This window comes from Octopus sinensis, unplaced genomic scaffold (genome assembly GCF_006345805.1).
Source record: "Octopus sinensis unplaced genomic scaffold, ASM634580v1 Contig08756, whole genome shotgun sequence".
NCBI classification, from domain to species: domain Eukaryota; kingdom Metazoa; phylum Mollusca; class Cephalopoda; order Octopoda; family Octopodidae; genus Octopus; species Octopus sinensis.
In genome coordinates this window covers 442397-458558 of record NW_021831286.1, presented here as the reverse complement: position 1 = coordinate 458558, position 16162 = coordinate 442397, and the positions used below count along the sequence as shown (strand labels likewise).

General features: G+C 38.2%; 3 protein-coding genes, 1 long non-coding RNA gene and 1 pseudogene across 4 annotated transcripts; 4 read left to right on the top strand and 1 right to left on the bottom strand.

Annotated features, from left to right (window-relative positions):
* Positions 1-1324: 1324 nt before the first annotated feature.
* LOC115227966 lies at positions 1325-1818 on the top strand. Its single transcript, XR_003883179.1, has 3 exons — positions 1325-1428; positions 1460-1616; positions 1647-1818. It is a non-coding gene; the product is annotated as an uncharacterized LOC115227966 (long non-coding RNA).
* Positions 1819-5029: 3211 nt separating this feature from the next.
* Positions 5030-5209, top strand: LOC115227988 (annotated as a pseudogene).
* Positions 5210-11695: 6486 nt separating this feature from the next.
* Positions 11696-12259, top strand: LOC115227981 (peptidyl-tRNA hydrolase 2, mitochondrial-like). Its single transcript, XM_029798668.2, has 2 exons — positions 11696-12046; positions 12085-12259. The coding sequence occupies exons 1-2, from the start codon at positions 11868-11870 to the stop codon at positions 12257-12259; spliced, it is 354 nt and encodes a 117-aa protein (XP_029654528.1). The 5' UTR covers positions 11696-11867.
* Positions 12260-12346: 87 nt separating this feature from the next.
* LOC118761121 (malonyl-CoA-acyl carrier protein transacylase, mitochondrial-like) lies at positions 12347-13910 on the bottom strand. The gene is made up of 3 exons (XM_036498796.1): positions 13264-13910; positions 13106-13233; positions 12347-12398 (listed from the first exon to the last, which is right to left on the bottom strand). Exons 1-3 carry the CDS (start codon positions 13786-13788, stop codon positions 12347-12349), a joined length of 705 nt encoding a protein of 234 aa, XP_036354689.1. The 5' UTR covers positions 13789-13910.
* A 1408-nt stretch (positions 13911-15318) lies between these two features.
* On the top strand, positions 15319-15849 carry LOC118761120 (U11/U12 small nuclear ribonucleoprotein 35 kDa protein-like). The gene has a single exon (XM_036498795.1). It carries the CDS (start codon positions 15319-15321, stop codon positions 15847-15849), a length of 531 nt encoding a protein of 176 aa, XP_036354688.1.
* The last annotated feature ends 313 nt before the right edge of the window (positions 15850-16162 follow it).

The following is a 16162-nucleotide window of genomic DNA, read 5'->3' as shown; positions in this document are numbered from 1 at the left end:
CGGACACTTTGACCTCAACTCCCTTTGCACCCGCCCCCATGCACAACTTGATAGTCGAATGGGCTGCTCTCCTCACCGCCAACCCACTTATCAGCTTGTAACGGATGGACTCCACCTGTGCCACAGCACTAAGCCCTTTATCTTGAAGACGTTCGACAGATATCTTGACTAACCAACAAACAAAATACTTCGATTTGATCGGTGGGGAATCCAAAGCGAGAAGATATCAGTCCTTTCAGTTCTCTAATCTTCAATCCCCGATCAGCAGCGATTTGCTGAGGGCGAGTGGCCATCAGGATTATTTCAATCTTCTTTGGGTGATGCCGAATGGAAACATCCGATAATCCCTCTTCACGGAATATTCTCATCATTGTTGACTTTAGTTCAGTTCTTAGTAAACCTTCGGCCACAAACTAGTAATATTAACAATATTTGATACTCGTTTCTTAATCGAGAGATTGTCTTGTCCGTACATGCCACTAAGACTACACGTGAAAAATTATTTAAATGTTGAAAATATAATTAATTTAAACTTTAATTAATTATAATGACAATAAAAGAGTTATGAACAGACTGAAAAGTGAATGTGCTAGCAAGATTGTGACTGGCCACGTAGCGTCGAGTGTATGTGCCGTTGAGAACAGCATTGATGCAAAGTCTGGTTAAAATCATTCAATTAGCAGACATTTTCTTGTCCAATGGTGAAAGTATGGAATGATGGAGAAGACATTGGAGAACACTCGTTTGTTGGATAAATTTAATTGCACCAATTTGAGTCGAAAAAGACGACGAGATGGCAATGAAAAGAACGACAAAACTGTATTGTCCGCCTGGTTTGTTCAGATCAAAAATATGCCAATGAATGGTCACAATAACTCAAAGCAAATAGCTTTGCTAAAACTCTAAAAATGGATGACTATTTCTACCTCAGGTTTGCTTTGTCGCTGGAAAGAAGGGACATATAATTTATGAGGAGAAAAAAGATTGCGATATAAATGGTGCTGAATACTGGTACCAACGCACATTTAAAGATCTAATAAAAATTATAAACCGGAAAACATTTGAAAAATTATTAATTTTTCTTATCGGATAATTTCATATGATTTTCCGTGGACAAATATTATGCAATTAACCGATGTTTACTGTATTTTGTTGCATCAACCTCACCCTCTTGGGGCCCATTTTCAGTCCACGGATGGGCAGATCCAAAACCATTTAATGATATTTATTAATGAGAAAAATTTATTTAATAATTAAATATTTATTATTTACTATATTAATTTTTAGGTAAAATAATTTAAATTACAATAAAATATTTATTTATAATGTTTCAGCGCCATCTTTTGGAATCGGATATATTATTTCTCTGTCAAATTGCTAATTATATTTTGACATGCCTATCTCTCCGCTCTCTAATAATTTCTCAAAGTACTAATTAGATAATATTCAACATACACAGGCGGAACTTTATTCATAACAAGAAATCTGGTTTCCACTCTTTTCTGCGCAATAATTTTGTGCAGTCGTACGGAACTTGTCGTCAATTTTCTGATGGGAAAACCCCTGCTCTATGCATTTTCGAATACTCAAAACATTTTGATTATTCTCTTCATCTGGTCAGAATTCTTTCTTTTGGTATTTTGAAGGATTGTTGTGTTCTGCGTCACATTCGAGCGTCTCGTTTCTTTCATGGCCCACAAGACTTTGTACACAATTTTGGCCTGTATGAGCACCGTATCTCGTCTATTCGTAATCAGACAAGCAATGCTTAGTTATGGCAATTCTCATAGTCCCTTGATGCCTATTCTTTTGGGATTTCTAGCAGGTGAATTCCCAACACAATGCTTCAGGAATTTCTGATCGAATTGTTGAGCCTGTCATTGCAATCATACGCGGAGTCTCTGTCGTCCAGTCTTCAAAGACGTCATTGTATATAAATTTGATTCAAATTAGTGATGTCCAATTCTCTTTTATTGCTGCTCTTCTCTATGGAATCAACGACCAATACTTTTATAGTGTTTTTAGATCTTCAAATTACTACACTGAGGGGTTTCAATCTGCAATTTATGTGATCGGAATTGGGGCACAACTCTACCAGATATATCGAGACTAATTATTACTAACGTTAACTAACTCACTAATCTGGTTTCTTTGTTTAGGAATAATCATATTTTAACTTTCTGATCTAGCATTAAGTCAGGGTAATTTGACTTTTGAAAATGTTTGTATTGAAGGTCGTCGTCTAGAACGGCAAAACAAAAGTATTAAACAAATTGAATGAATGAAAATCAAATTATACAACCAAACGACGGTCACATCTATACATTAGAGCATTCAGATAAATCAATTAAGCTCAGATAACATAATATTGATGCTAACTATTTCTCTAATAGTTTAATAAGGTTAAACAGTGCAATTTTGACAATTCATGAAGAGTGTTTGTCCCTTGCGACTAAGAATGGAAAAATACATACACATTCTACGCTGAATCTGCTTTCGGTGATCGGCTCACTTATGGAGATGGTTACTGGCGACCCGTCTAAGCACTGGTATTTAACTTCACGATTCTCGCTGGCCCTGGCTATCCGTGAGAAAATAACATGGATGACATTATGTGGATTACGCTGACTCTAAATCGGCAAAAAGATGACTGATTGTATTTAAAAATACTTATATTTCAAGCGGTGTATTTCTGAACAGCTAAATAGCCCTAAATACTAATCCACTAATTCTCATACAATAAATCCTCTGCTGCTTGCTACCATAAGAAAGTTTGTTAAAAGAATTAATACTTTCTAGTTCATTTATTTTATTTTGTGGGGAGTTAAGTTCAGTAGGAACTCATATTTTAATAAGTGGATTCCGACTAATGTGTACGAGATCTTGAGAAAGTAGTTAAAATTTTTTGAATAAGCAATTAGTTGGAATTTTCATGAAATCTCTCGTATCATATCATTTTATCGTCGGTTTCATTGAAAATTTCAGAAACATTCTTGAAAGGTGCTGTTAGTCTAATGCAGTTGTTCTCAAACTGGGGTACGATAATTATCTCAACTATAAATTTTATTTCGTGATTAAAAAAGGTGTGAAATATCACCAGTGATTTATTTGCCACAAGATTCTTTCTTCTGGAGCCGAACGAAAGTCAATTGTGGTCTGTCGACTCACAGAGTCAACTGAGGATGTTACCCAGTCGCCAAACAATTACGGGAAAAAAACCTGGATAATACGACAATCAAAGACTATTTTGGGAATTCTGTGACACCATCTTATGACTGGATCAAAATTTTAACCTGAAAACTCTTTGGGATATTCCAAGGACATCTCTAATAATGAATATCCAGAAGAAATGCACCCAACAAAAATGTTTTGAATGAGATACTTGCGGAGGGAAAAATCCGGAGGAAATAGTTAAGAAACGGATTGGGAAATCCAATAGAGTATTTTTGAGATGGGATTAAAGTCTTTAATTGTCAATACCCAGGATACATTAAAGCTTTAGTATAGATGTTATTAAAGTTATTGATTTTTATCAACTTTTTTGTGTTGCTGTTGTTCCATCACAGGTTGAACGTAGAATTGGCTTTGCATACAGCAGAGTCAATACCGAGGGGATCGCTCTTTTCAACTCTTGTTAATATCGGGGCCCTTTCTAAGCAGGCTGTTGAATGCATTCTTAATATCCAGTTTTATTGCTAAAACATTTGAGTTTCTTTTTTGCGCAATGAATTCTCTGATTGCATGCACTGCAGCTTCACATCCATTTGGAATTCCCACACAAAGCTGAAGTGGCGAGAGTTTGCAGCTGAGTCTCTATGATGCCCTCCGTGGTCTGACTTTAGCAGCCAGTCTTTCGAGAACGTTTCCAATAGTAATCGGACGTATCCAGCCGTATTTTTGGCGAAATCATTCTCTGCCAACTAGACAGCCTCGCAGTACCATTCATCTCATTTTTGTTAGAGCCTCAATGATTGCTTATTGCACAAAAAGCTCTATTCCGTTGAGCAAATGATAAACTGGTAAGAGTTCGGTCCTCTTCGACGAAAAAAAGATTTAGAAATTGCTCTCATAAATCCAAAGCTCAATTGGGCAAATGAGCATGACGAACTTTTTGATTGCACAAGATATTCGATAGACCAATTCTTATTTATCGGGGAGCTATTTTAAATTACTTTTTCTCAGCAAACCAAGCGCTTGAAGACTGGACAAATCAAGTTCAGTCAAAAGCTGGCATAAGCACTAAGGTTTCGCTCATGTACTCTCAACTATCCTCCGAGTCAGTCTTTTCCATCCAGCCTTGTTCTTCGCGCAATTGCGATTGTCCTCAAGATCGTCACCATTTTTAAGTCGGTCGCCAATTCTTGCGTAATCATCCCCCAGGCAGAAACGTGCGTCTTGGCCGACCACGAAATCCAATTCCTTGATTAGAAAAGTATTCTTGTATGATTCGATTCCACTTCTTTAGTGCACACGACGCCAACATTTTCTGCGGGCAATGTCCTCAGCATCGTCCAAAAGCGACCCGAGCCCTTACACCTCCACTTCTCTTTCAAAAAGCATTTGACACAGTAAGCCATGAATTCCTATTTAAAGTTCTGCTGTGGATTATTAATTTTATCCGTACTTTGGCTATAAAATTGCGAGTTAAACTTAATTTCCACAAATATGAAATCAAAACACCAAAAATATCAAGAGGAATCTTGCAAAAAGATTTCTTGTCTCCACAGCTATTTGTTTTGGTGATGGGTCCTTTGAGTAGAATATTAACTGGAAATGCACTGCAGTGCATATTAGTCAATCTATAGTTCATCGAAGAAGAGCTATGCCATTAAACATTTGCTTTTATGGATGATCTAAATATATTTGTGAAAAAAAATTATTTAAAATATTTCTTTAGTATCAATATTTATATTTAAAATAATTATTAATAATTTAGAAAAATAATTATCAATTATTAACCCTGCTAAATAATTTATATATTTTAACTAAAAGAGGTGAATAACTTAAAATTTCCAAAATTGGCAATTGTAAGGCTATACTTCTAGGGATCATTTCTAAAGTTTGCCTTGAAAGAACGTTCATCAGATTGTTCTTACACAAAGCTGTGATGATGTTCTATACTCTGCATTGCTTGAGCGTGACTTGACGTTCTTTTTGAATGTTTGGACGATCGTTCCTGTTGGTTGGAGGGCATGTAGAGTTTCTGAGTTTTGCTTTTTTAAATTATTTCACTTGTTTCCTCTATTTATTAATAAAATTTAAGCATCTTTTTTTTTTTTTTTTTCGGCTTTAATTTTTTTTTTTTATATGTATTGACGGGATAACTGTGTTTCCTTTCAACAGTGGGAAGCCTCTCACCTGGGATGCCACGTGTGTGGACTCTTCTCGCCTCAGACCTGCTGATATCGGCCTCCGCTCTGGATCTATTGTCACAACCGCGGAATGCAAAAGATTCGGAAGTACTCCTCACTTACGGAGAAGTTCCATTCCTTCCTTTCGCGGTTGAGACTCCGGTCCTTGGTAGTAAGGCAATCAGCTTCGTTCAGGAGATCGATCTCGCATTCTGCCATCACAGGCGACGCCCGCGAATCGAGATGGTTTTTCACGGATATCCCTTGCGATAGTACTAATTCTTTCTCTATCGCGTCGGCTTCCGCACTTGAAGCTTTTAATTAATAACTTGTAGCTATTGTTGGTTTTCCTTTATAAATTAACATTAAAAAAAAAAAAAATAAAAAAAAAAAAAAAAAATTAACAAATAGTTATTAACTAACTAAATTCCCGGCATCGTAAATGGAAACACAGTTTCCACGTCTATGCCAAGGAAATCCTTTCGAAAAGCCACTTGGACTCGCGTGGGTCTCCCCGTTATGGAGATCATGCGGCCAAGCTTTTTTAAAGGAAAGAGACTTTTCGCCGATGACGGAGTCTCGACGGGATGGGAGTGAACAGATACCGTCAGAGAGCCCTTGTACTTTCCATCTTCATCTTCTCGTTTTTGCGAAGACTGAGCCAGGCTCGACAGCTGAGAAGGAAGGTTGAGCTCCGAGAAAGTGTCTGAACACGGACAATCTTAGTCTAAGTGTCTGAATGTGTCTGAACACGGACATCTAGTCTAATTTAAGCATCTATATTCTTTTTGGGACAATCTTAGTCTCTCTGCTTTATCCGCAACTGAGCCGGCATTGCAGGCACTTTCCAACATGTTTGTCTTGGACAAGGAGTCGGAACATGTTGAATCCCATACGAGAGGTTTTCCTTCCAAAAACGGAAGGATAGTAATCCCGTCTGGGCGTTTTCCATCTCCTCGGTCCAATCCAGGTGGTTCCAGCACTGATGGGAATCCGATTGAATCGAGAGCTTATCTTATAACGTCGTTGAGAGCTCAATGACTCCTTGTCCAAGATCATCTTCACTTATTTCGTTTTTATATTTATGGTTATCCTTTTGGTTTTTTTTAGTTAAACACGATAAAAGTTCAAGAGAAGAGCCTCTGCTGTCGTATCCGATTATAATATTAGATTTCATTGCTTTAAATGTGAATTTTAGAAATAATAGATTAATTATCAAGGGGTTATAGCCCAGCCGAACGGATATTAGTTTTTGTTTTATTTTTAGTTTTAAGTATACACAGCAGTGGTGATAATAATTGTGCATCATTCGAATTAACAAATTCATTACAAAATTCTTCATCTTCTTGAGCCATCATTCCTCCATCTACTATTTTTATTCCATTATCTTTTGGAGAGTTGTGTGATCTTGTAGTAATCCAATATCATTAACGGCCAAAGAATTATAATGTCCTTTTAAGTTAAAACCATGATTATTAAATACAAAATCATACGTCAGCCGCAGAGCCGGGTTTCGCAGCTAACCTGGCCGAAACGCTAAAAATCAAGAAATTCAGTGCATTATCTCACCGCCATATCTTTGCCCCGATCGCAGTGGAGACATCGGGGATCCTCGATCCCAGAACTAAAAAATTAAATACGTTATTAAGTTAAAAAAAGATATAATAACCATCTGTTAACAATATGATTAATACAGTAATTCTGATTATACTGGTTCCATTTATACTATAAAATGACACTTACCCATAATCTTCGTTGCTACTTAACTGTTTTTTTGAGCACTCTAAAAATTTCCGCAGCGAAGTCTTGCGAGAGTCACACGTTCCTTTTTTGTCAGTATCAATTTCGAGGGAGGTTCTTGGAGTATATAGTTTAGTAATAGTCCCTCGTAGAGATAAAATTGTGTATTCAAGCCGATGTTTTTATTCCGTTTCACAAAGTGATTTTCATTAGCTGAAGTAGTCGTTGATATTTCTTTTATAAGGATAGTCTGTAGATTAAAATTTTTCAAAAAATTTTTCAAAGTATGTGTTAAAAAACTGTTTTATGTCCCAATAATGTAAATAATTTTTGAAATTCAGCTTTTTTTATATTTGTCCAAACATGCTTAAAGATCCACTGCCATTTGAACATTGATTTGTCAGATGCAATAAAATATTCTTGCTGCTAGAACTGTTGAAAATCATTGAACTAATGCAAGATATTTCCACCAAGTTGCTAGAACTGTTGAGTATTACAAATGACATAGAAGAAATAATTATTCTTTTCTTTCTTCGTGTACCTTGAAGAAGAATTTTCCAAAATTTTGTATTTTTGTAATAAACACAATTGGATAAAACAACTTCAAGATCTGTTAGTAGATTTCCGAGATTTTTATCTAATTTTGTCTAAATTTCATTAAGTATGAAACAATTCTAATTGTATTAAAATCTTTATTCGTGATTTGAATTCTCACAAATCAATGGGTGTAAATATACAAGACTGAAATTAAAGAAAATAAAAATCTAGATGCTCCAAATTTATTGAAAATTGAAGATTTGAAAAATGAATCAAAGTTTTGTCCTCTGTCCCATTCCATTATAAAATTCGCGACTTTTCACTATATCTTCGTTTTCTTCAGATATTGCTTCAGTTATTATTTCTTCCAGGACTTCTTCCCCGCAATTTTTATCTTCAACTAATTCTTCTCTATTTTCCTTAATTTTCTTCAACAATGCTTTAATAAGTATGGCATTCCTGTAAAAATGTAATTTAAACGACAATCATGCAAACAATTTAGTGTTCATATCCCTCATGAATAAACTAGTCGGTAATCCAGTTACAGAAGAAGAATTTGTCAACTTGGCCAATACCAAACAGTCTCAGCTTCTGAAGATAATGACGATGACTCAGATAAGCAAACAGAGCCAGAAAATATAGAGAAATTACAAATGTTCAAAAAATGCTAAATCTGTCACTTTGTTTGCATCAAGACCCTGCATTACTCGATCCCGTCAACAGACTGATCTATCCAAACAATAAAACAATTGCTAAATCGAGGCTAAAAACGAGGCAATTCTTATTGACAAATTTTTATTAATTTTACTGGAAACTGGTTGTCAATAGTTCTCGACGACTACTTGGTTGCCTCCCTAATGTCATTGCAGGTGCGAAGGGGGACTCCATTCCGTGGCTGTTTGTCCAAGACGAGAGTCTAAGTGAGTGAGTGCTTAAGGCAACATGCTTAATCGATCGAGACTGATTTGTTTATAATTATTCGCAGAATCAAACGAGAACTGATGGAGTTTTACGATAACCTTCAGGAAGAATGAAGTCACTCATAACACGACAACTGGATATGTCCAAATCACCTCCACCAACACACAGTACGCCTCCAAGTCATACATCTGGACAAAGTGAGGGTCCTCCTTATTCCAGTCCACAATCTCCCGCAGTCTTGTCTATTTTCTAGAGGCCCGAAAGGATGTTCCGAGAGAGATTGGTCGTGGAGGTGAGACTGGATGCACTCCCTGCCCCAATCGACCTCACGTGTGCTATAGACAGAGGGCATTTGGCCATTACTCCACTGGAAGGACACAGTGCCCCGCCCTTGGAGGACTGCGATGACTATCAAGTGAGGGGGGACTTGTTTGTATTTGTGGACCATCGAAACGGGTTTACTCAGTGCAGGAAACTTAATACTCCTAATCAGCAAGGACGGCAATAAGGTCATATTTTATAAGGTCAAAAAAGTCATATTTTTAAGGTCATATTTGTGATTGCCTCTAAATTCCTAATTAAGCACACGTGAATAAAATCTAACAAAAAATGAGAAAAGGAAACAGAATTAGTTGGAGGTGAGGACTTTGATCATTTCTTCCCTCTTTTTGGCAGAAAAAACATACCCCTCGAAACTCTGCCTGTCCAACTCGTCAAAGTAATCATGTTTGAGTGCCGAACGACAGGAAATCCTAATAGAAGGATCATAAACAAGCATTTTCTGAGACTGAGTGAACAATCTACCTCAATGACGTTAATGGCCGACTCGGAGGAGATACTCTTCCTCAAAACCGAATCCAACTGATTGGTAGACCAGGAAGGAAATTTTTGACAATAATCAGGGAGCTTGCATAGGCCTGTCCAACTGTCCTCCGACGGGGTGCCCATAATTCTAAATGCCCAAATACGTCCAAACTCGAAGATTCTAAAAAGTTGATGAATATCTGAATCTCCTCTGAAGAGGGCAACGAGAGTGAACATTTCAGCCATAATGCACCCCACGGCCCAGACATCACAGGAAATGGAATAGTGTGGTTCCCCCAGGAGGATCTCGGGCGGGCGATACCAGAGAGTGACGACTTCGTGAGTGTATATCCCCACAGGCACATCCACTGCCCTCCCCAGACCGAAATCGGCCAATTTGAGTCCCCCTCGCCCGTCTAACAGCAAATTCTGAGGTTTGAGGTCTCGGTGGACTATTCTCCTCGAATGGCAGTATTCCAGTCCCAACAGCATCTGGAAGGAGAAGGACTGGGATGAGGATGTGGCCTACCCTGATCTGGGCGGGGGACAGTTCCATCTCCCGATGTCTGCACTTCTTGATAAGGTGAGACAGGTCCCCACCATCGAGGAACTCCATTATCAGATATATCCCCCGAGGACACGTCAGAATCTCAGTGAAACTGGATTGGAGTGGATGGGGCACCTGGTTATGTTGGGGTGGGTTATTTCACGCAGAATTGATATTTCACGGATTGTGGTGGAGTGGACTCCCGGTTCGTGGAAGTTGAGGATTCTGTACTCCTTTATGGCCACCACCGCATTCTCGATCAGGTCGTAGGCCTTGTAGACCACTCCGTATGTCCCTACTCCCTATATCCCTCCCTCTACCTTCTCCCAGTTTATTTTGCACGTAAAAACGGTTTTTGATCTATTTTTACTTTAACTCTCCTTCTTACTACTAAAAGTCGTTCTGACTGTCGGGGTTCACGGTTTTTATCAACAAAGAGATTCATCACAAGATTAAAACCGCCAATTACTCAATCAATTATGCTATTTGTTTTAAATATAATTATTAAAACAAACTAATTTTTAATAAAAAAGATTATAATCACAGCAAAACAAATGAGGAGAATCCCCCTGCCCAAACAGACTTGGCCGGACCATCCAAATGGACCAAACCAAACCCAGACTGGCCACTCTGAGACACTCCCAACTGGCCAAACTGATTGTCCCCACAGGAATACACTCGCCCATTCTCTTTGCATATATATAGAGGCAAACCAGCGAGGAGGAGTGTGTGTTGAGACCCACAGGACACCCCAACCACATCCAAGTCAGTCTCCACGTCGACCAGGAGAGGAATGGCCACCCCCCAGTTCCACCCCCAGCAGTACAAATCCCCGATATCTGCACAATGAGGAGAGGGCACCTGAAATGACCGCATTGTGCCACTTTCCGCAGGATATTGTCCTCACGGGCACTCCCCGGAAGAAACTGAGTTTGCGTGGTCCCTCCCCGGGGAGGACATCAAAGCAGTCACCGTGCCCCAACTGCCCTTTACTTGCACTCATATTTCCCGCCTACCTCCCACTTCCGTAGCTATAAACATCCCCGTTTCCCGCCCTCAACAACACGTGCTGAGCTCCCCCACACATTTGGTCATACTCCACGTGGGGATGCCACCGTGCTGTCAACGTGGTGGGGTCCAACGTCCCAAAAAGCCCGCCAACTTTAAATATTCGAGGTGGGGACACTTGTCAGCACGTGGATGTCCGTTTCCGTGGATGTGACGTCACGGACATGAGGGAGACAGTGGTTGGGAGTGGGTGGGGTGTCGTCCGTGGTTATTCTGTAGAGATCACAGTTCATGTCGATGTAGAATATGTAGTTGTTCAGAATTGTGAACTTGTTGATGTGGAGGTTGGATAAATAATCCTTGATAAACCCCTCATATTCCGTGGTCTTCTCTTTATTTAAGACAAGGGAATATACCCGTGATGATTGCTGTGGATGACCACGTTGAAACCACTCTTTCTAAATCAGAATAATGCCCCCATTCTGTGAATGAGGCTCTCGAATCACTCGTATCAGAATTTGAACAAATAGCCCCACATGAGTACAGTGTCCCTTCCATTATTTATTTATTTTATTTTAATTACTAATATTTTAAAATAGATTTACAAACTTTAATTAATAATATTATATCTATCCCACAGCATATAATTTTCAATCATCTTACTTTAGACTTTTGAATAAAATTAAATTAACCAAGAATTAAATTGTATAATTATAAATTACTTTTAAAATTTAGATTTATAAAAATAATAATAATAGATTGTGCGAGGAAATAATTCGTCGTGGCATTGTCCAATAAATGCTAAATTAATAAACTGTCAGACTTCCTCGTTAGTGTTTGGATCATTTATTATCGGAGTTATATCAACATTAATCATGAAACGTTACAAACTATCCTACCGTGAATATACCTCGGTTAATTCCCTTAGCTCATTTTAGGACTCGAATAAACAGTACAAAATGATCATTGTAGTTCGCACTGATCTTAAAATGGAAAAGGGCAAAATAGCGGCCCAGGCTGGACATGCTGCTGTGGACTGTGCGTTGAAGGCAGTTCGACATCACCCCCACCTCCTCGACATGTGGAAAAGGGATGGACAACCCAAAATCGTCCTCAAAGTGAATAGTGAAGAAGAACTGTAATTGTCTTATATGTGAGGAATAGACTGAATCTCAGCAGAACTGTCACTTCCGGTGGTCTCATTCGTTCTCTGATTTGTGACGCTGGAAGGACGCAGGTGAAGAGTGGCACGTTCACTGCCCTTGGGATTGGCCCTGGTTATTCTACGTTCTTATTGATAGGTCCATCAGAACTTATTGACCAGTTCACCGGACATTTGAAACTTTTTTAATTTTTGACAAATCATTTATTTCCTTTTTTATAGTTTTGGGGAAATAGCTCGACTGAATTTATCAATATGGGAATTTGTTGAAATTTATTACAAAAATAAGGATCCAACAATACACGTTGTGGAATCAAATGGTGAGTACCTGTGAATTGAAAATATGTCTGGTTAAATATTGAATGACAATTAAATTATTTAATCATCCAGATAATTCTTCATTTAAATAAATGGTAAATGTATAACAACGTGCAAAAATTGTAAAAAAAAGTTTTCCTAAATAACTCAGTTCAGACAGCCCGACTACTAAATGCAAGAAGATATTTCAAATTCTGTAATAAATTTGATCTTTTTTGACTTAATTGATTTTTTATAAATATAAAGGACATAATCGAAAATGCCAAGGAAACAGCGACTTTAATAGTCTGAGATTTAATTTGAAAACCTAAAAAACATTCCCTTGATCTGTTTTCAATAAAACCATCTCTTCATAATATTATTAAGTTTAAAAACATCAACCCAATTATATGCAGAACTTATTAAATTAACAAATAAGTTAAACATCGACATAGTTATGAATATGCAGATTTTTATGTTTTTCATCAACGGAGGAGGAAATGAGAGGCTTCATCTGCCTCCCTGGACCCATTTCATACACAGCCTGTTTGGCCGATTCATTGGAATCAAAAAGGAACTGCATTGTCTGCTTCCACTTGACAGGAGCCACCACCTGCTCGACCAACAACTTTTTTATTGCCTCAGCATTCGCGTATGGCCTGGCCGTGACATTCGAGATTACAGAAATAGACGGGTCTCTCAATACCACTTTCCTGCCACTCACAACCAACCACATACTTTAAGGCATTCGCAAGAGGCTCGCAGGCAGTCTTCATCATATCCGTGTGGAAGGCCCCACTCACCGACAATTTCTTTACTTTTCTTATCCCAAACTTACTGGCATTAGCCTCGATATAATCAATGGCCTATATTTACTATTCAAGGGCGGATATCACCTCAATTGAGCCTCCAATGACACGAAATGAAGAGGACAAGTAATTCGAACACTGACAGACTGGACTGCTAATTCCAAGACTCTGACAGTGCTCCAAAGCCGCCTTTATACAGTCCTCTATTTTGCTCTTGTCGGAAATCATGGCAGATACCATGCCACCACGGAACTGGACAGAAGCCTCGTGCATGGCCATCCCCCTCACTTTGACAACCGACACAGCTAAAATATAAAAAAGAGAACAACCATCCTCAAAGGAGAGACAGCCAGAGAAGACGAGGGAGGAATACTCCCCCAAACTGAGACCAGCAGTTGCCCGACATATTTTGTGTGCTCGGTCATTCTCGAGCTGTAGTTTGACCACGGCTGCCAGGGAAGTGACGAGGATTGCTGGTTGGGAGACATCCGTTCGAGTCAGGTAATCGAAAGGACCGTCAATGCACGTTTTAAGCAAGTCATATCCCAGGATTTCGCTTGCTGTGGAGAATAGATTGACAGCTTGTGGATATTCTCGCAGTTTTGAGGCCATTCCAATGAACTGAGAGCCTTGTCCGGGAAATAGGAAGACTGCGGACTCCCTCTCACTCGTCTGTTGGGGGGCAATTGCGATTCCTCCAGAGCAGAGTCTCTTTAATTGACTGTGAGGACGCAAGTACGATTGGATAAACATTTCAAAAGCTGACAAAGCGCAATCTATATATAATCAAAGTGGCGTGATGTGGGGTGTTGTAATCCCACTACGTGCTTATTAATTTACAATTTTAATCATTATTTATGTTGATTATCTTCCTTGATATTTACTATTTTTAGGTTGTGGAAATTTTAATTTTATCTTTTTGGGAAAAAGAAATAGTCTTATTAAAAATCACCTCGTGATAATCTAATTTACAACAGTTTTAAAAATTGTTTAATATCTAAAAAAATTATTTTAATTATTTAAAAATATTCAAATTTTAGCAGGTAATGACGTCATTTAATTCCCACGAGACTTAACTTTAGTTGACTGTGGATTTGGCCATAGTTGACTGATTATCCAGCTTATTAAACGAATCGTGTAATTTAATCTGGTAAAAAATATTTATTGTTTTTTTATTTCAAATTTTCCACATATTACACAATACCACGCACATAACACGTGCAAAATTAATTAATAATTATTATCACCGGTTCTGTGTGATACCTGGCTGATAACGATGCTTGAAATTGATTTAAGCCGCTTGCAGTAACACCAAAATTTCCTGTGCTTTGGATTGAAAAACAAACGTGACATTTTTCTAGGTAAATGGGCTTATTTTCACTAAAAATAGCCGACATAAAATTAAGGGCCAGGCAATGTAAGTCGCCCATAATTATTTACTTCTATTGTCTAGAAACCTCTGAAACTGGTTTTTTATTATTATTAATGATAACTAGGGCAACCAAAAAATAGCAATCACAAAGAAAAAAATAGCAAATAATAGCATTTTTCGAAATTTTAATTTGAGGGATAACTGAAACATTCTAAATTTTTAAGAATTTGTCAGTCATTCCAGTGATGAGTACTTAAATAATTTAAAGTACAAAATGTATATATCTGGTAAGCCTGCTTAAAGAATGACAAATATTGAATTAATTGTACTATTGATGGGAAACAATGTACTCCATCACGTCATTTTTTATCCAAGTTAAATAAATCCAAATCCGATGTTTGCCAACTGATTGGAAATTTCGCAATACATAATGTCAACTGTTTATTCAGTCTATTATCCAAAGTTCTCGGACAAACAGGTGGAGGACAACATATATTTCAAGGATTGGAATATAGTAAAATTCCGGATGTTTTAAATAAAAATGTCATTCTTTGAGTCGGGCAATCCTCATTCCTAAAATTCCACTCATTCTGATTCACGCAATTTGGCAATACATCATCCTTAAGGAATGCTATAATTTCCTTCTTTTTATATAACATCAGTTAAACAAACTTTATGTTAACATAATCGTAAAATTTTAAATAAAACAAAATTAAATGATTAGTTAGTTATCAAAATTTTACTTAATGATTTTTTTAAATTAATAGTTGATGTGTGGCCACAAAAAGGATCGATGGAGTCCAATTGTAAGGAAGTATTGTCCAGTAAAGTGTGCCAGTATTGACGGGACATGTCCCATTCCTCACGACAAAGCAGTCCTACGTGCACTGAAAGCCCGTCATGTGCCCAACAAAAGATCCCTCGGAGACCCCTCTCACACAGTATTTGTTGGAAGACTGGATCCTAAGACCAATGAGGACTCAATAAGGGAAACAATGAAGCAATTTGGCCGAATTATCAACCTTAGACTGGTAAGGGACTTGGTTACTGGTTTCTCCAAATGTTATGCCTTTGTGGAATATTCTCGAAGGCACTATGCCCAAAGAGCCATTTCTAAATCCGTTCTGCTTGATGGCAAAAATGTTTTTGTTGATGTGGAACATGGTCGGTCACTCCCCAACTGGGTTCCCAGGAGGCTGGGCGGGGGGTTTGGGGGACGAAAGGAGTCGGGTCAGCTACGTTTTGGTTGCCTCACGAGGCCTTTTCGAAGGCCTACAAAACATATTATTCATAAATTTTAATTGATTAAATTTTAATGTTTTAATTTTACTATTTTTTTTAATTAATGGAAAATAACAAGGTCAGGAAGAGAGCGGCCAAGCTCGGTCTGAGAGCACGACGGGGAGGAGTTAGAGCCCGCCGAACGGATTGCTTGCGCGTTGCCGCGCACGATTGGGAGATCCTCTGCCAAGAGGACTCGCGAGCATCCATATTCTTTCGAGCAATAAGGATACCGAGGTCTTTAATGAAGCATGAGGTGAGCACACTGGAAGTGCCTAATGTCTCAAAAACCAGAGGCACGAAGGAATGCCGAGTAGCATGATTCTTGTACTT